The sequence below is a fragment of the Penicillium manginii genome (assembly GCF_028828005.1).
Source record: "Penicillium manginii strain IBT 31320 chromosome Unknown utg000004l:1.0-7231830.0:1.0-7236170.0, whole genome shotgun sequence".
NCBI lineage: Eukaryota > Fungi > Ascomycota > Eurotiomycetes > Eurotiales > Aspergillaceae > Penicillium > Penicillium manginii.
Genome location: NW_026643105.1, coordinates 4610270 through 4627437, shown reverse-complemented (window position 1 = coordinate 4627437; position 17168 = coordinate 4610270). Strand labels below are relative to the sequence as shown.

General features: G+C 49.8%; 5 protein-coding genes across 5 annotated transcripts; 2 read left to right on the top strand and 3 right to left on the bottom strand.

Annotated features, from left to right (window-relative positions):
- Positions 1 to 559: 559 nt before the first annotated feature.
- Positions 560 to 6684, top strand: N7533_005434 (HECT-type E3 ubiquitin transferase UFD4; the record flags this gene model as incomplete). The annotated part of the gene is made up of 9 exons (XM_057102084.1): positions 560 to 654; positions 1010 to 1288; positions 1357 to 1433; positions 1514 to 2151; positions 2208 to 3266; positions 3310 to 3591; positions 3656 to 3806; positions 3862 to 6432; positions 6464 to 6684. The coding sequence occupies 9 exons, from the start codon at positions 560 to 562 to the stop codon at positions 6682 to 6684; spliced, it is 5373 nt and encodes a 1790-aa protein (XP_056961714.1).
- Positions 6685 to 7446: 762 nt separating this feature from the next.
- On the bottom strand, positions 7447 to 8419 carry N7533_005433 (PaaI family thioesterase; the record flags this gene model as incomplete). Its single annotated transcript, XM_057102083.1, has 2 exons — positions 7447 to 7473; positions 7553 to 8419. The coding sequence occupies 2 exons, from the start codon at positions 8417 to 8419 to the stop codon at positions 7447 to 7449; spliced, it is 894 nt and encodes a 297-aa protein (XP_056961713.1).
- An 800-nt stretch (positions 8420 to 9219) lies between these two features.
- Positions 9220 to 11632, bottom strand: mak5 (ATP-dependent RNA helicase MAK5; the record flags this gene model as incomplete). Its single annotated transcript, XM_057102082.1, has 2 exons — positions 9220 to 11316; positions 11387 to 11632. 2 exons carry the CDS (start codon positions 11630 to 11632, stop codon positions 9220 to 9222), a joined length of 2343 nt encoding a protein of 780 aa, XP_056961712.1.
- Positions 11633 to 11847: 215 nt separating this feature from the next.
- N7533_005431 (tRNA methyltransferase TRM7) lies at positions 11848 to 13164 on the top strand (the record flags this gene model as incomplete). Its single annotated transcript, XM_057102081.1, has 1 exon — positions 11848 to 13164. The coding sequence occupies one exon, from the start codon at positions 11848 to 11850 to the stop codon at positions 13162 to 13164; it is 1317 nt and encodes a 438-aa protein (XP_056961711.1).
- A 675-nt stretch (positions 13165 to 13839) lies between these two features.
- On the bottom strand, positions 13840 to 16839 carry N7533_005430 (uncharacterized protein; the record flags this gene model as incomplete). The annotated part of the gene is made up of 1 exon (XM_057102080.1): positions 13840 to 16839. The coding sequence occupies one exon, from the start codon at positions 16837 to 16839 to the stop codon at positions 13840 to 13842; it is 3000 nt and encodes a 999-aa protein (XP_056961710.1).
- Positions 16840 to 17168: the final 329 nt, after the last annotated feature.

Sequence of the window (17168 nt, the reverse complement as noted above, 5' to 3'; positions counted from 1 at the left end):
CAATGACACTATTATCAACTTACTACGGAGTACAAGATACTCTTTGTCCCTCCTCCTCTTCTCTCTGGTATACTTATTATTTTGTGAACAACACTATATTATTTCTTGATCTTGCCATCTATAACTAAGCCTGTTGTAATTATTTTCTTTCTTTGCTTTTTCCCCCTAATTCTACCAGGTTCCTTCAATATTGGGCTCCCTGGTGCGTCGAATGTTGCACTTCCGCCGCCTGACGTTCCCCGAACTCCATCCCCAGTCGTCACAACTTCCCTTCCCCCACCATCTACTCCCCATCTTCTCTTCCATCATCTCCCATCACCTCCCATCACCTCCCATCCACTCTCTTCAATTTAATTTTTTCTTTCCATCTGGATTCCACATTGCCTCACGATTATCCCTTTGCCGCATCATCGCCTTTCTGACCCAACTGACCCGAAATACTTTGACTCACCTCTTTCCCCCCTCCCCGGTCAACCTCTCGGCTCTGGACCCGGTGTGCGGATGGCGGCTGAAACGGTGTTCCCCCAAGCCTAATCGAATCTCTCCGACCCGGTAACTTATGGCCAGGCAAAGGCCCTCCAACACCCGTCAGGACCCCCTCGAGGATTATTCCGTCTCCACCGCTGGAGCTTCTGCCGCCTCTTCAGCTCTGAGGTATCTACCCACTCATTTCCTTCGCCGTTAAAACCTTCATATCCTTGCCCATCTGCGACCTTCCTTGCCCTACCCCATGGGTGCCCGTACGTGAATCTGGGAAGTACCGACTGCTGGATGCTTCCTTGCTTCCTCCGTTCGCTGCTCTCAGATTGCTTCTCCGCTCCAACTGCTAGGAACGCGGGGGACTGCTGGTCTCCTCACGTTGTCAAGCTCACCCTTTGGCTACTTTTTCCTTTCCCTCGTATCAGATCCCGCTCATTCACCCGAGGAGTTACGTACCTGAAACCTCTTCTTCACGTACTCCTGACCTCAAAAGAAACAAAACCCACAATCAGTTACTCATGTCAGGCAGAACCACTCGCTCCTCGGCGAGACTTGCTACAGACCCTCCTCCTCCACCCGCTGACATCGTTGCTACTTCGAATTCCGCCGCTGGTTCGGCTTCCCGCAAACGCAAGACCTCGATACGCAGAGACCGACACTCGGACACCCCGAACCAACCAACGGCCCCGTCCCCTCCCCGTCGATCGAAACGACAACGGACTGCAGCTCCCAGTGCAGCTCCATCTACTGGCCCTGCTGCTGGTCCTCGCCGCGCTCCCCGAGGCCGTCAAATCATGTCACAACCAGGGTATGTAGCTCTGGATCCTTAGATAATCCGTGCACGATCAAGTTACTGATGAAAATGCTTCCCCATAGACCATCTTCTCGACCGTCGGAGGAATCGAAGTCCACGACATCTCCGCCCGACGCCCGGCGGAGATCCAGCCGCAATGGTAAGTGATGTTTTCCCTACGCAAAGAAATATTGAAGGTGCTAGAGAATGAAGGCTAAAAGTTGCTGGTCGGGTGATTAGATCGACTTGCCACGACACAATCTCCGCCCCCACGACGCCAACAGAAGAAACGTCAGGCAAAGACAAGTTCTGATGTTCTAACACGGGACACGGAGGAGGATCTGGAAGAGCACGAGGAAAAGGAAGAAAGAGACGAGTCACCAGAACGTGATAGCAATGACGGTACAAACCACTCGGCCTTTGACGATGAAGATCTGGATCCGTTCAGTAGCAGTCTTTTTGGAGGTCGGGGACCAATGGGTCTGCAAAGTACATTGCGTGCTCTCAGTGGAATGATGTCTGGCATGTCCTCGCGACTCCGAGATATCCTCAGTAACCTGAGAGCAAAGGATTCTCCGTCGCTCCAATTAATTGCTCTACAGGAGCTGTCGGATCTTTTACTTGTCTCCAACGAAGACAACCTATCAGGACAATTCTCTCCTGATCCATACGTCAAGGAGCTGGTTACGTTAATGCAACCGAATCAGTTCGGCGAGGAAAACCCTGAAATAATGTTACTTGCGTGCCGTTGTCTTGCAAATTTGATGGAAGCCCTCAGGGGCTCCGTGGCCAATGTTGTATATGGTGGCGCCGTGCCGATTCTGTGCCAGAAGCTACTGGATATCCAGTTCATCGATCTTGCTGAGCAAGCTTTAAGTGTTAGCTAGACCCCGAACCCTGCCTGGCAGACAAAAAACTGACAGAACAATCACAGACACTGGCAAAAATCTCAGTGGACTTCCCTGCCTCGATCGTGCGTGAAGGTGGCTTGACGGCATGCTTAACCTACCTGGAATTCTTTCCAACAAGCACACAACGAACTGCCGTTACTACTGCTGCCAACTGCTGCCGCAACCTGCCTCATGATTCATTCCCCGTCGTACGGGATGTCATGCCCACTTTGCTGAACGTCCTGTCTAGCAATGACCCTAAGGTGGTGGAACAGGGCTGCCTATGTGTTTCCCGTATCGTTGAGAGTTACAAGTACCGATCCGAGAATCTCGAAGAGCTGATCGAGCCGGCAATGCTCAAGGCTGTTCTCCGGCTTTTGCTCCCGGGTACCACAAACTTGATCGGCCCACACATTCATACCCAGTTCCTTCGAGTACTTGCAATTACGGCAAAGGCTAGTCCACGCTTGTCAATCGAGTTGCTCAAAATGGATGTTGTAGATACGCTATATCAGATCTTGACGGGAGTCTCGCCCCCCGAAGACACCGACAACACGGCTGTCAAGATGGATAGCGTCTTGGTTATGCAAGCCTTGATACATCGCCCCCGCGAACAAGTTTTTGAAACCCTCAATGTCATTTGTGAACTCCTACCAGGTGTTCCGAGTCGCGAGGCCTCCCGAACAGACAGCATCCTCAGTTCTTACTTTGATAGCAATATGTCAATTGGCCTGAAATCGTCCAAATCCAAGGAGTCGGCCGATGAGCGACGTGCATTACTGGATGACTGCAAGTCGGAGCTCAAGCGGTTTGCCACCATCCTCTTTCCGACATTGACCGATGCCTTCTCGAGCACGGTCAACCTCCATGTTCGCCAAAAGGTCCTCATCGCGCAACTGAAAATGCTGCACATTCTGGAGCCCACCTTGATCGAGGATGCCTTGCGCACCGTTCCATATGCTTCCTTCCTGGCATCCATTCTCTCCCAAAAGGACCACCCCTCTCTCGTTTCTCTCGCTCTTCGTTGCTCGGAACTTTTGTTTGAGCGACTCGAGCACGTCTACCAGCATCAATTCCATCGTGAAGGTGTGATCTCGGAAATAGTGAAGCTTTCCGAGGCTCCTCTTCTCTCCTGATGGCGAAAAGGCCGAAGAGGCCAAGAAAAAGGCTGCCGCAAACTCGACCGACGTTGACATGGATGCCGACAATGCCGGCGGGAGTGGCAGCAAGAAAGACGACGATTCCGAGGACGATGGCGATGATTACGATGACGACGCTGAAGATGACAACGAAGAAGACTCGGATTCAGAGGACTCCTCAGTCTCTGGCCGGCAGTCGCTGGCTAAGGTTGAAAATGCTCTTCATGACCTTGTCATCCATGACGCGATCGCGTTTTTGAAAGTTTACGAAGAAGGCCAGGGTGCCAAAGTTCGTACCGAAGCTCTCCGTATTTTAACTGAGCTGCGATCTCTGGCCCGTCAGATCCGAGAAGTCCTACGCTACCCAGGGCGATGATGGCCTTGTGCTCTTTAAACGTCTAGCGACTTACTTTGACGGGGATGCGCTAGAAAATATCACCAGCTCAGAGCTTCTAAATTCCGGCATCATCGATGTTTTCCTGGAGGTTCTTGGCGATTCAAAAGGTAGGCATTGTCCTCCATTCATGGATGAAGTGACTAATATACTGATTGCGACTAGCTCCTAACATTCGCATCGCGCGATCTGCCTTCTTGCAAGCTTTCATGGGGTCCACGATTTCTGAGAAGGCCCAAAGCCAGAGCACGGCCGTTACTCCTTTCAGCGTTTTGATTCGAAAGCTCCAGGATTTGCTAAGCCGAACGGAGCATTTCGAGGTTCTTACTGTCAGTCACAACTCGCTCGAGAATACCCGCAGCAATGCTACGTACATGCTCGGCAAGCAGCTTCGACTTAAGCTGGTCGCAGAAGAGGGATCTGGTGTACCTCGCCACTACCGAAATATCATGGTCTCCATTCATGCCATAGCTACATTCAAGTCCCTCGATGACTTCCTCCAGCCAAAGATTGCCATGTCGGAACGTCCTCGTCACTCTCGCCGTGACACTCTCCTATCCCAGATCTCTCAAGCTGCGCGTCTTCGGGATCAACTGACCGCTCCGCAATCCGGTAGTCCACTGGCACGCACCGGAGGCCAAGCCAATATCAACGAGTCTGCCGACGAAGACCAGGAACGGACAACTTCGGGTGATCATCGCCGCCACATGCATTTCCAAGAGGAAGATGATGAGCATGGCGACGAACCACTAGAATGCGCTGATGAGAGGCAACTGAGCGACGAAGACGAGGATGTTGACGATGGGGATGAAGACGAGGAGCTCAATGCTATAGTTGATGACCTAGAGGATGATCTTGAGGATGACAATGTCCACGACCCCACCGCCGTTAACATGGAAGTTGGATCTTCTGGCAAAGTCACCGCACGGAAAGAAGATGGTACACGAATAGGCACACCGTCTCAGTCTACGCCGGCATCGAAGCCTTCCTCGTCGCTACCAAGTACAGCATCGTCGAACACCACACGTCATCAACCTCTGTCAACCGCCGGGCGCCCGTTCCAATCGTATGCCGCTGCCATGGCATCAATACCACAAGACTGGCACCTCGAGTTCTGCGTGGATGGAAAATCCGTTCCTAGCGATACTACCGTATATCGTGCTGTTCATCACAACCGTGAGCATATAGAGGAGTCCCACGCAAAGAATGTTTGGACTGCAATCCACACGGTTACGTTCAAACGTGTTCCAGGACCTCCGCCAGCGGAGCCATCAACACTTGCCACTGCTGGACAGGAGGAATCTTCCTCATGCGACAGCCTTGAAATTCCGGCTTCTCTGAATAAGGATGCTACCACCGCCTCCATTCTTCGATTCCTTCGGGTCTTGCACGAAATGAACGCAACAATCGATGATATTTTGACAGAGACTAGGGATCCTGTCAACGTCATCCCCGAGCCACTGGCTCAATTTATTAACACCAAGCTCACTGCCAAGGTGAACCGACAACTCGAGGAGCCATTGATTGTGGCTAGTAGCTGTCTGCCAAGCTGGAGCGAAGACTTAGCTCGACTGTTCTCTTTCTTATTCCCATTTGAGACCAGACATCTCTTCCTTCAGTCGACTGCGTTCGGATATTCTCGCGCCATGATGAGATGGCACAACTCCCAGAGCACCGAAGATAGTCGACGAGACATGCGTCGTGATAACCAACCATTCCTCGGTCGCTTGCAACGTCAAAAGGTTCGAATCTCCCGGGCTCGTATTTTGGATTCAGCTATGAAGGTCATGGAGCTATACGGTTCCTCCCCGAGTGTTCTTGAGGTTGAGTATTTCGAAGAGGTCGGAACTGGATTGGGACCTACACTCGAGTTTTACTCAACCGTCTCCAAGGAGTTCTCGAAGAAGAAGCTCAAGATTTGGCGTGAAACCGATGGTCACTCCGCCATTCCCGAATATGCCTTTGGCAAGCGCGGTCTATTCCCATGCCCGATGAGTGAAGAGCAAGCATCTCAAGACTCTGGCAAGAAGCAATTGAACATATTCAAGATTCTTGGCAAATTCGTTGCACGTTCCATGCTCGACTCTCGAATCATTGATATATCTTTCAACCCAGCTTTCTTCCGTATTGCCGATACTCTGTCCTCTGTTGCCCCGTCACTGGGAACTGTGAAGGCAGTGGATGAAGATCTAGCCAAGTCCTTGATCATGCTCAAGCAATTTGTCAAAGCGAAGAAGAGAATCCAAAAGAACAAGAGCTTCACGGAACAAGAGAAGACTGATGCAATTCAAAACATTCAAGTCGACGGTGTTCGTGTCGATGACTTGAGCCTGGACTTCACCTTGCCCGGTTATCCGTCAATCGAGCTTGTTCTCAATGGCGGTGATGTTTCGCTAAATATTGACAATGTTGATCAATACATCGAGCGAGTTATTGATATGACCTTGGGTAGTGGTGTCAGACGCCAGGTGGACGCTTTCCGATCCGGATTCTCGCTCGTCTTCCCCTACACCTCGCTTCGAGCCTTCACCCCCACTGAACTCGTCATGCTCTTTGGCCAGGCCGAGGAAGACTGGTCCATTGAGACGCTCATGGACTCCATCAAAGCCGATCATGGATTCAACATGGACAGCAAGAGCGTGCGAAATTTGCTTCAGACAATGAGTGAACTAGACAAACAGCAGCGTCGCGATTTCCTTCAGTTTGTTACGGGAAGCCCGAAGCTTCCAATTGGCGGTAAGTCACATCTATGCTTTCTCTCTCTCAGCCTTATCTAACGTCATTTATCAGGTTTCAAAAGTCTCACCCCCATCTTCACTGTGGTGTGCCGCCCCAGTGAACCCCCCCTATACTCCGGACGATTACCTCCCTAGCGTCATGACATGCGTGAACTACCTCAAGCTGCCAGACTATAGCAGTTTGGATGTCCTTGGTGCACGACTATCCGTCGCCATAAAAGAGGGACAAGGAGCATTTCATCTGTCCTAGAAAAAAGACAGAGAAACACATCAAGCAACCAGCAAGCAACCAGCACACAAACTCAGAATCCGGCGCAACACTCCAGTCTTGATTTTTCCCCCGGATAACCGACCCCAATCAACCTGGCTGGCCCAACGATTTCACATCCGTCTTCTGAACAACCAGAAAGACGGAAACGTTTTTTAATGACTCAATGACCTGACTTGCTTTGCAATCCCAACTCCCTATTCCCAAGTTTTCGGCCGGGCTGACTTTTCCTTTTCCTTTTTTCTTTGTTTTATGGGATATGGGGTGTTGCGGCGGAGTCTTTTTTCATGGTGATCTTAGATAGTAATGGTAACCCTTTCTATCGTCATTCGCTATCTTACTGTAGATCATATTCTCTTCTCCTAAACATGTTGAGATTAACTAGAGTAGCTAGCAATAAGACTGAGGCCAATAGTATGTTTCCTCATAATGTCTAGTAGGTAGCTTCTTTCAAGCTTGGTATTTGCCAACTTTCCACTCGGGCGAAAGAAAGATTCTACAGAGCCAGGCTCAAGAGTACCTACTCAAATGGCTACCAGCCTGAGGCTTCCTTACTGGTAAGCAATATCACTCTAGAAGTAACCTTGGAACCTCATATTATCGCGATCTTACTAACTTGAAGTTGGGCTTCAAATTTGAATCTGCTGACTCGTGAAAACTTCGTTACTAAAAATTAAGATGTCTATCTAGTCTATGATATTTCAACTCCACCGTCATGCGCGTGTTCTATTTCAAACCTGAAGTTTATGTGCGATAAACCGAAACCATAGACTAGACAAAGAAAACATTAGAGACGATAATTCCGCAACTCAGACAGCACTCGTCGTCCTCAAGGGAAAATTATACTCACATCAGCAAACTTAGGCTCAATAAACAACGCCTTCGCCTCAGCAACCATAACCGACCCCTCAGCGTCCTCTCTCAACAGCGCCGAATCAGGGACAATAGCTTCAATCCCGTCAGACGGGACTGGCAAATGCACAGGAAGGTAGGTCATACGACCCTGCACCCAGGCCTTCCGCCCTTCAACCTTAGTAGTCTCCACCTGCAAGACATACATCCGATCCGGCAGCGCAGGTTTCCGGAAATCTACATTCAGATTAGCAGTCATGCCGAGACCGCTGGGGAACGCAGCGGAAACGCAGCGAGCGAAGACCTCGTCGAAGAGTACGGATAGTAGACCACCGTGGACAAAGCCTGGGTGACCGCAGAGATCACGGCCGATGTGGAAGACTGAGACGACGCGACTGGTTTTCCCGGTTGAGGTGGATTCGGTATTGCTCTTGCTCTTGCTTGTTTGCGATGAGGTCCACATGTACGGTGCTAGGGCGAGCTTGCCTGGGCTCGTTAGAGAGCCGCCGACGAAATGGTGCTGTCTGATAGCGGGTGGGATGGCGAGGTGGGGGCGGGATTCTTTGTAGGATTTGTGGGAGGCACGGAGGGTTTGGACGAGGGGGATTTGGGAGATTATGCTGTCTAGGTTGGTGATGTTTTCTTTTGGTGAAGGCTTTTGTTGTTGGGTTTGGGAGAGGAATGATGGTGCTTCGACGGAGGGTGTTTGGGATTGCGGGAGGGCTTGTTCGTGGACAACGGCTGAGCGTGATGGTCCTTGTTGGTGAAGTTGTGCGATAGAGCCCAATGATGTGAATGGTGATCTGGTTTTGGTGGCTATAGACTGGCGAAGAAGCCGTCTGGCTGCTTGTTGGAGACCAGACATATTGGTTGAAATGTAATGTGGCGAATAAATTCAAGTTTGATATTCAACAGGCCGAGAAGTGTCCAATGGAGAATGCGAGGAGCGACAAATGTTCAAATGCCGAAAAGCTAATGCAAGATTATCTGCCGGTAAAGCGGATTCCCGGCGCAGTAACTGCCGGTATCAAAATCCTTCGGATTTCTGTACGTTGAGAAGTATAAGGTAATATGGCTTGAGGAGGGGGTGGTGATCTTGAATAACGTCGAACCTGTGAGTCGGAGATTTTCAAGGAGAATTCACACTAGATGAGATCATCGGCGATTATTATCGGACTTGTCCCTCTTTTTTGCTTCAATTTTTTCCCTGATGGACCCAACAGTGGGGCCAAGAGGGCCGACTTTCGGCGGCGCTTCGGATGTCTGCCGAGACGGACCTAAGGTAGATCTCGGCATGCCGATTACAGATAAGATGGACCCTCTGAGATTCCCACGTGGCGGAGGAGAACTTGGAGCGGATTATAGTTTGATCAGCAAGCGGATCCTCTAGTCTGGAGCAAGCTCGATATCATGTCTGAATAGAACTCAGTCAAAAGAAAAAAGTCCGGACGAAAGGATCTAGTTTTGAGGCTCACTAAATAAAATCCAGGTTTCTGATAGCCCCGTAAAAGGGGTTCCTTGGTAAATTTGGATTGAAAGGTAGCCATTTTGTACTATGGGGAAAAAAGACAATGAACAGCAGCCGGAACCCTCAGCATGAAAACTCCCGTTTGAACAGTAAATACCTACACTATATGACAAATAGTATTCACAATAAAAGTTAATCTAGAAGTTCAAAGGATCAAGATGTCCCAGGAACGAACTGTTGCCCTCGCCACGGATGAGAGCCTCGATATCAACCCGTCCAGCCGTCAAGTATCGCTCACTCACGCCGATATTAATCCGCTGCGAAAGTTGTTGTTTCAACTCTGCACGAAGGCCGGCCAGTTCACCCTTGGTGGTTTCGCTGTTTTTCTTGTCACGTAGATGGCGACCACCTCCACGACCGCGACCTTTTCCTTTTGACTCGTCAAATTCATCGGAGTCGTATTCCACACCAAGATCCTCAGCTGCGGCACGCATCCAGTTATCCTCGGAAGAGATCTTTTCTTTGGCGATGCTGGCATCGGTAATCTTCTGGGCAATATTTATGCGTTGGCGGACGCGTTGGACGACACGACGATCGATATCAAGCGATTCCAAAGGAAGTTTCTTCGCATTGACTTCGCCCGTCCTTTTATGGTGAACCTTTGCGGCCAGGCGGGCCACGCTGACCACTTCTTCCGGCGAACAAATGATGATACTCTTACCCGATGCACCGGCACGAGCGGTACGACCGGATCGGTGAACGTAGGCATCGGCGGCTCGTGGGGCGTGGTAATGGACGACGCAGTCAATACCCTTGATATCGAGACCTCGAGCAGCGACATCAGTGGCGACAAGTATAGAGCTGGGGTCGGCTGTTGGTGAAGAAAAGCGTTCTACAGAACGCAGTCGGGCCTTTTGTGCCATGGAAGAGTGGAGAGCGAGAGCGGGAAGTTGAAGGTTCTGTAGCAATTGGGTGATGCGTCGAACGGCGGAGATAGAGTTGGTGAAGATAAGGGTTCGGTGCTTGGGGTGATAGAGTAGAAGCGAGTAGAGATAGAGATCCTTCTCCATTGCAGGGCACTCGACAATTCCCTCCTTGAGACGCTCAGCCATCTGCTTCGTGGGGTTGAGATCGATGAACTTGGGTTTCTCTTCACGGAAGTTGAGCTTCTTGAGGAGATACTCCATTGATTCCTTGTTATCCATCATGTCGCCACTAGTCCAACGGCTCTTGCCAGCCAGCTTCTGCTGCAAATCGCGATGGAAAGTGGCCGAGAAGACCAGGGTCTGTCGTTTGGCAGGCTCCTCCTCGGCATCAGCCTCCTCATCCATATCAGGCAAGGCCCCATGCTCTGGCTTGTCCAACGCAGTGAGGATCTCTTCAACTTCCTTGAAGTGGCCCTCGCTGAGAAGGCGATCGGCTTCATCAACAACCAGGAACTGAATCTTCTGCATCTTGCGAATCAATCCAGTTCCCTTGCTAAGGATTTCCCAGACACGACCAGGTGTACCAATAACAATATCGGCAGTAGCAAGCTGGCGTTGCTGCTTTTGGATAGATAATCCGCCAGTCAACAGAGCAATGCGCGCGTCAGTGTCGGGGGAATTCGAGATCAGATCGCCGATATGCTTCGCCAATTGATGTGCTAGTTCACGTGTAGGTGACAAGATGAGTGCCATGGGTGGGAAGCTGGTTTTCTCATCACCCTCCACCTTCTTGGGCCTTTTTCCAAGATAATGTTCAAGGATGGGAACACCAAAGGCCAGTGTTTTTCCAGAACCAGTTGATGCCTTTCCAACAACATCATGTCCGTCGAGAATGGCCGGGATACAAGACCTTTGCACGGCAGTGGGTGTACCAAATTTCATTTTGGAGAGACCGGTAAGAATCTCGGGGGCAAGACCAAGATTCTCCCACTCTGACACATCCACGCCGTCATCATCTTCACTCTCCTCAAGTGCCGCGAAGGAGAGACTGGACTTTAGACTTGTTTCCTGGGGGGTAACCTTTTTTGTTTCGGCGTCCTTTTTGTTGTTCTTGCTGTTCTTCTCGTTTTTGTTTGACTCCTTAGAATCCTTCTTGGAATCCTTCTTGTTGGAATCTTGAGAGCCCTTCTTATTATCCCCCTTGGCGGCGTCCTTGTTCTTCGCTTTGTTGTCCCTCAGTTCCTTCTTAACAGCGGCTGGGATAGCAGGCTCCTCGGGCTCCTCGTCACCAAACCCAGACCATTCCTCACCGTCATCGTCGGAGGACGGCTCTTTCAAAATCGAATTCTTGGGTTTTCCCGACCTGGCCTATTCCGAGTAAATCATGAAAATCAGCAAATTGCGCAGGGCAAAATAGACTGTCACTAGAGCTACTCACCTTGAACTGCACACCTGCAGAGCCTTCAATTTTGATCACATCAACCCCGTCGATTTCCTCTAGACCAAAAAATCCTTCGGCATTTTCCATTCGATCGGGAAGAGTCACTTCCTTCCAGTTGAGGTCTTCAATACCGGCGAGGCCATTCCAACCATCGTCGGGAGCAGGGTCGGCTTTGCCTCCCTTCTTGCGCTTCTTGGACTCCTGCGCCTGTGCTTTCGTGTCGCGTCCTCGCTTTTGACCCATGACGACTGTGAGGACCTGTTCGAGACGAATTCGAGAGTGCTACGTCGAGAGAAAAGAAAAGCTCGTCGGCGAGGGAAAAAAAAGCGGCAGAAAGAGTCCGCCCGGAAATCTTATCGCGGCGGCTCCCCGCCTTCGCAGCCAATTCTATCGCAAATCCCACTTCATTGGGAAAAAAGACAAAAAAGAAACAAGCAGGGCTCTTGTTTGCTTTCAGAATGGGCAAATCGTCCAAGGATAAGCGCGATGCTTACTATCGCCTGGCCAAGGAACAAAATTGGCGCGCTCGCTCGGCGTTCAAGCTCATCCAAATTGACGAACAATTCGATCTCTTCGATCACGAGAACCCCGATAATGTCACACGAGTTGTCGACCTTTGCGCTGCACCAGGCAGCTGGAGTCAGGTACTCAGCCGAGTACTGATTAAGGGAGAAAGTTTTGGCCGACGCGCGTGGCTTGAGAAGAAACAAAAAGACCGACTGGCTTTGGAAGAGGGCACCAATGCGACCAAGCCAAGCGATAATGACATGGAGCCTCAATTTGGAGAGAGCGACCCGAATGCCGAACTGAAACCTCGCAAGAACGTCAAGATTGTCTCCATTGATTTGCAGCCCATGGCGCCGCTCGAAGGCATCACGACCCTCAAAGCCGATATCACTCATCCCTCCACAATTCCTCTCCTTCTACGTGCCCTGGACCCCGAGGCCTACGAGTCTTCTTCTACTTCCACTGATCCCCCATCAAACCCTCCAGCACCTATCAGAGAGCCCCATCCTGTTGATCTGGTTATCTCTGATGGTGCGCCTGATGTAACCGGTCTACACGATCTGGACATTTACATTCAGTCCCAATTGCTCTACGCAGCCCTGAATTTGGCCATGGGTGTCCTTCGACCTGGCGGCAAATTTGTTGCTAAAATTTTCCGAGCCCGAGATGTCGATCTTCTCTATGCGCAATTGCGAACTGTCTTTGATCGAGTTAGTGTCTCCAAGCCTCGGAGTAGTCGTGCCAGTAGTTTGGAGGCATTCATCGTCTGCGAGGGCTATATTCCACCAGTCAGCAATGAAGGTCTTGTTGGCATGGCGGCACTGAAAAATCCTTTATTTGGTGGCGCGGCTATTCCGAAGCCCGTTACGGAAGATGGCAACGTTGGGCTCGAGGTACAAGATGATATAGACCAAGATACCAGAGCTCGGCCTGTCCTAGCGGATACAAACGATGGATCCAATGCTTCGTTAGCACACTCTACGGAAGTGCGCCGTCTCCAACAATCATCCGAGACAACGAACCATCCACCTGGGCAGAAGCTGTCCAACAAATTTGCCGAGGAGAATCGATGGATTCCTTCATTCATTGCCTGTGGCGACCTGTCTGCCTGGGATTCTGATGCATCATATGCCCTTCCTCCTGATCATGTCAGCTTGCAGCCAGTGCAGCCTCCGACTGCTCCACCTTATCGTAAGGCTTTGGAGTTGAGGAAGGAAATGAGCGGTGCTTACGGAAAGACCAAACATGGGCCATTGGCAAGGGCCTGAACGACACATGACACGTCAATGAAATAATGTATCTCATTCATAGATTAAACAATCTCAATTATAGAAAACCGCAAGGGTAAATTTGCGTTGTGAATGCAACATAATGGGGAATTTATTTCCTTTTATTGAACAGACTGAGGCTTGATCGCATTCAACTCGAACTGGACCTCTGACGCTCAAAGGTGTCGAGTCCACCTTCAGCATGTACTTTCTTTCAAGTTTCATCGTTCTTTCTTTTCAAAAATTCCGAGATTGCGTTTCAAATTTCTGCAAGAGACAGTTGAATCGCATGGCTCTGATCGCAGAAACGTCAGTGTTATTCACATTTCTTCCCTTATTTAGACCCTTCAGCTTCAGCATCTACTATCTCCTCTCGTAAACCTTCCTCCTAGGTTAGCTTTTTCCGCATCACCAGCTGGTTTCTTTTCTCATGTGGGCGGTTTTATCTTGAGGGGATGAGAGCAAATCAAGGTGCTCGAAGGAGAAGCCTCGGGTCTTCTTTCTCTTTTGCCCGACATCTCCGGTTTCGGCTTGGAGTTTAGTTGCCTCTTCATCGCCCTTCGGGCTGAGGGAAAATGGGTCGGAAGGCTTCTACTAAGAGCGAAGTATAGATTGGGTATGGGCATGGAAATCCCGAGGTATCTCCCTCGATGCTTCCAAATAGGCAACGCTGTATTAATTTCCATCTGACTGGGGCTTCGGGCGAATCGAGCCGCGGTAGAGAGGAAGCAAGCTCGAACGTCCGCTAGCCTTGGGGCTCGGAAAAAACTTTCCACTGTCCATTCGCGTTTCAGGATCCCCCATTTCTGACTCCCCAACCAATAACTCGCATGACGTCGGCCTCTCTCGATGAGAAGACCCCCACAAATGTCGCATCTCACCGAAGAAGAATCCGATATTATCTACGGATATCGCAATGAGAATCAGAGGAATTGAAATTGCAAATCCAATTCCAAAGGTCCATTTGGAGACGAAGCCGATGCTCAAGTCTGAAAATTCCCGCATGTTGATAGCGAAAAATGAAGTCAAGAAGGACAAGGGCAAGAAGACAATTGTGACCATAGTGAATACCATGAGGATCTTGCCTTGGCGAGCCGTGCCCTCAGCTTGATCCCGGGCAAATCGAGCCTCGAATGCATTCGCTTGCTTCTGTTTCAAATCGAGCAAGTGTACCATCGAAAGGTAGACCCGTTCCGCCTGCTGATCCATGCGATTCACATACTGCAGTCTTAATTCGATCCTAAGCTGGCGGTTTTCGAGGCAGTCATTGAAGACGGTTTGTGACGAGCTAGTACGGTTGACCGACTTGATTTTTTGTTGGAAGCGGGACAAAATCTGAGTTTGGTGTTCAAGCAAGTGGCGGATTATATTCAATTCATCACGAATGTCTTTGACTTCTGCGAGCATATCGGTTTCCTCACCAATATCTAACATCCGATCCACAAAGTGCGGCGAGCTCCGAGACAACATTGGATCGTTATTCCCATCGATATTTGAGTTGTCCTCTAGAGGATCACTCTGGGATAGGGACTGGATTCGAGACAACGGACTCGGCCTCCGCTGGTTCTTCAGCCAGTTTGAAGCTTCCTTGGATGACTGGTAGAAATCAGAAAAGAAAACGACTTCTCGATCATTGACCAGGTTGATAGAAGACTCGAACATGTCGAAAAATTGATACTCTGCATGGCTCAGATTTTCACTATCAAAGAGGCCCAGACATTTATCGGTGACGTGTGCTGCCAAATCATATACGGACTCAACCGGCCATGAACTGGCTGAGAATAAGCCCTCAATTATTGTTTCCTGAAGATTCGAGGGATCATGTTTGGGCTGATCCCATCGCTTGGGGAAACAGGTAATAAGGAGATCTTCCCCAAGAATCCACATCCACATACGATCCACCATGATGAGCTTGGGTTCCACATCTCGTAGAACCTTCCGGCCAGGGCTCCTTGTCTGATATCGATAGACTACTTGATCTTGATCACGCCTTTCGGTGTTGGTATGGGGGTAAAAATATTGATCCAAAGTTTGGCGTGGATGCAGCGGCGTCGCTGGGGTAGAAATATGAGCCTCCATGAGCAGCTCATCATGAGTGCGAGTCTTCTTCAAGTCTGGCAATCGTGACTTGGAGGATTTGGCATGTTTAATTGCCATCTGCATCTTTTGCACTCGTTCTGCAGTATCAAAGTGCAGATAAGGCAAGAAGAAACCAATGTGAGAATTCGTGGAAGTCTCCGAGTCCTTTGCTACGCCATGGGATATTTGACTCAGAGGCAGCATGATCTGGGAGTGATGGTGACGTTCAAAGTTCAAGGACTTCATAAGGCTCCCAAATTCCTGAAAATTATATGTATCCCTTTCGATAAAGACCTTTGTAAAGAGAGTCTCAACCCAGGCCATATTATTTGCCGGAAGATGAATCCAGCGAAACGAGATGCTCTCACTGGACGGTGTGACTCTCATTGCCTGACCGGAAGAATCATCTGGATCTTCTCGATATAGAAGACTGAAAATGGAACTTTTTCGGAATCTGATTGTCCCTTCAACCCCATAATCCATGATTGTGGCGTCAAATTCCATACAAGCTGCCTGCTGATCATCGGAAAGTTTCTTGAAATTGTTAGACGGAGCTAGCAGATGTAGAATATCATTGTGCTTGGATTGGGCCGCTCGCATGAAGGGTGTACCTCCAAAATTGTCGTAGGCATAGTACTTCAGGTCTGGCCGCTCCAGAAGACACCTAACCACTTCAAGATGCCCAGCCTGTGCTGCAAGATGTAAAGGAGTGACTCCATTCAGGAGCTGGCTGTTGATAGGGGCACCACAATGCAGTAGACTGCGCACAATGGCCACAGACCCATGATAACAGGCATTGTGAAGAGGAGTCCAATTACCATCGCTGACTGCTACCACAGAAGCACCATTTTTCAAGAGAAGCTCCAAAACATCGACCTGACCTCGAATTGCGCTTAGATGAAGCGCCGTTTTCCCCCGGAGCTCCGTGGCATGAATATTGACGTAAGGTCCGCCGGGCCCATTGAGCAGCAAGTTCACCAAACAATAATGGCCACGTTCGCATGCCCAGTGTAGAGGGGTTCGACCAAGCTCGTCCTGTTCATCAGCCTTGCAATGGTTTTGTAATAATACTAGCACGACATTTTCCTCCCAACCCCAGCGAAATTCCTGATCCGCTGCAAGATGATGCAGAACATTTCTTTTTCTTTCATCCGTTGCGTTGATATTTGCGCCACGGCTAATCAATAAACTTAGTATGGTCACCTCGTTTTTCCATGCGGCCGTCATCAGCGGCGTGCGCCCTTCCTGATCGAAGATGTTCGGCGAAGCACCATAGTCCAAAAGAAGACGAACAGCCCTGTCGTTTCCTCTATGGATGGCAGAAAATAGTGACAATGGCCCCTTGCTGGAAGAAGACGCGTTGGGGTCAGCGCCGATCTGAAGGAAATATTCCAAGGCTGCAACACAGCCGCGCTTAATACTGCGCATGAGCGCGAGATGTAGGAGTTCATCGCTGAAATAGCCGTTTTCACGAGCCTGTGTGATGATCTTGCATAACAAATTGACATCGTCCTTTTCGGTCGCCTGAAGGAGATCGGGCCGTAGTCGGCTAACGATATTTGTGTGTGTCTCCGAGTCGCTAATATCGCCCCCCATGTTAAGCCTCCAATGTATGAAGAGTCATGAAATTAAACGGAAAGCTTCGAAGCGAGCCTTGGAGTGCTGTTGGCGATAGTAGGACCTCGAGAGTTCCTACTCAATTAAAAAACTTGAAGGATTCATAGAACGAGGAAAAATAACCAAATGGCGCTTTTCTTTACGCAGACACCACGTGGCCAACAGCCTCTGGCCCCCATATCTTACTACTAGTATCATCAGCAGATGGATCAGCGAAAGACGAATGTTACGGAAAGGCAGCTGTTTCTGACACCAGAAATGACATTTTCAGTATTGATTCCACTGGTCACTACTTTCATAGCAGTTTC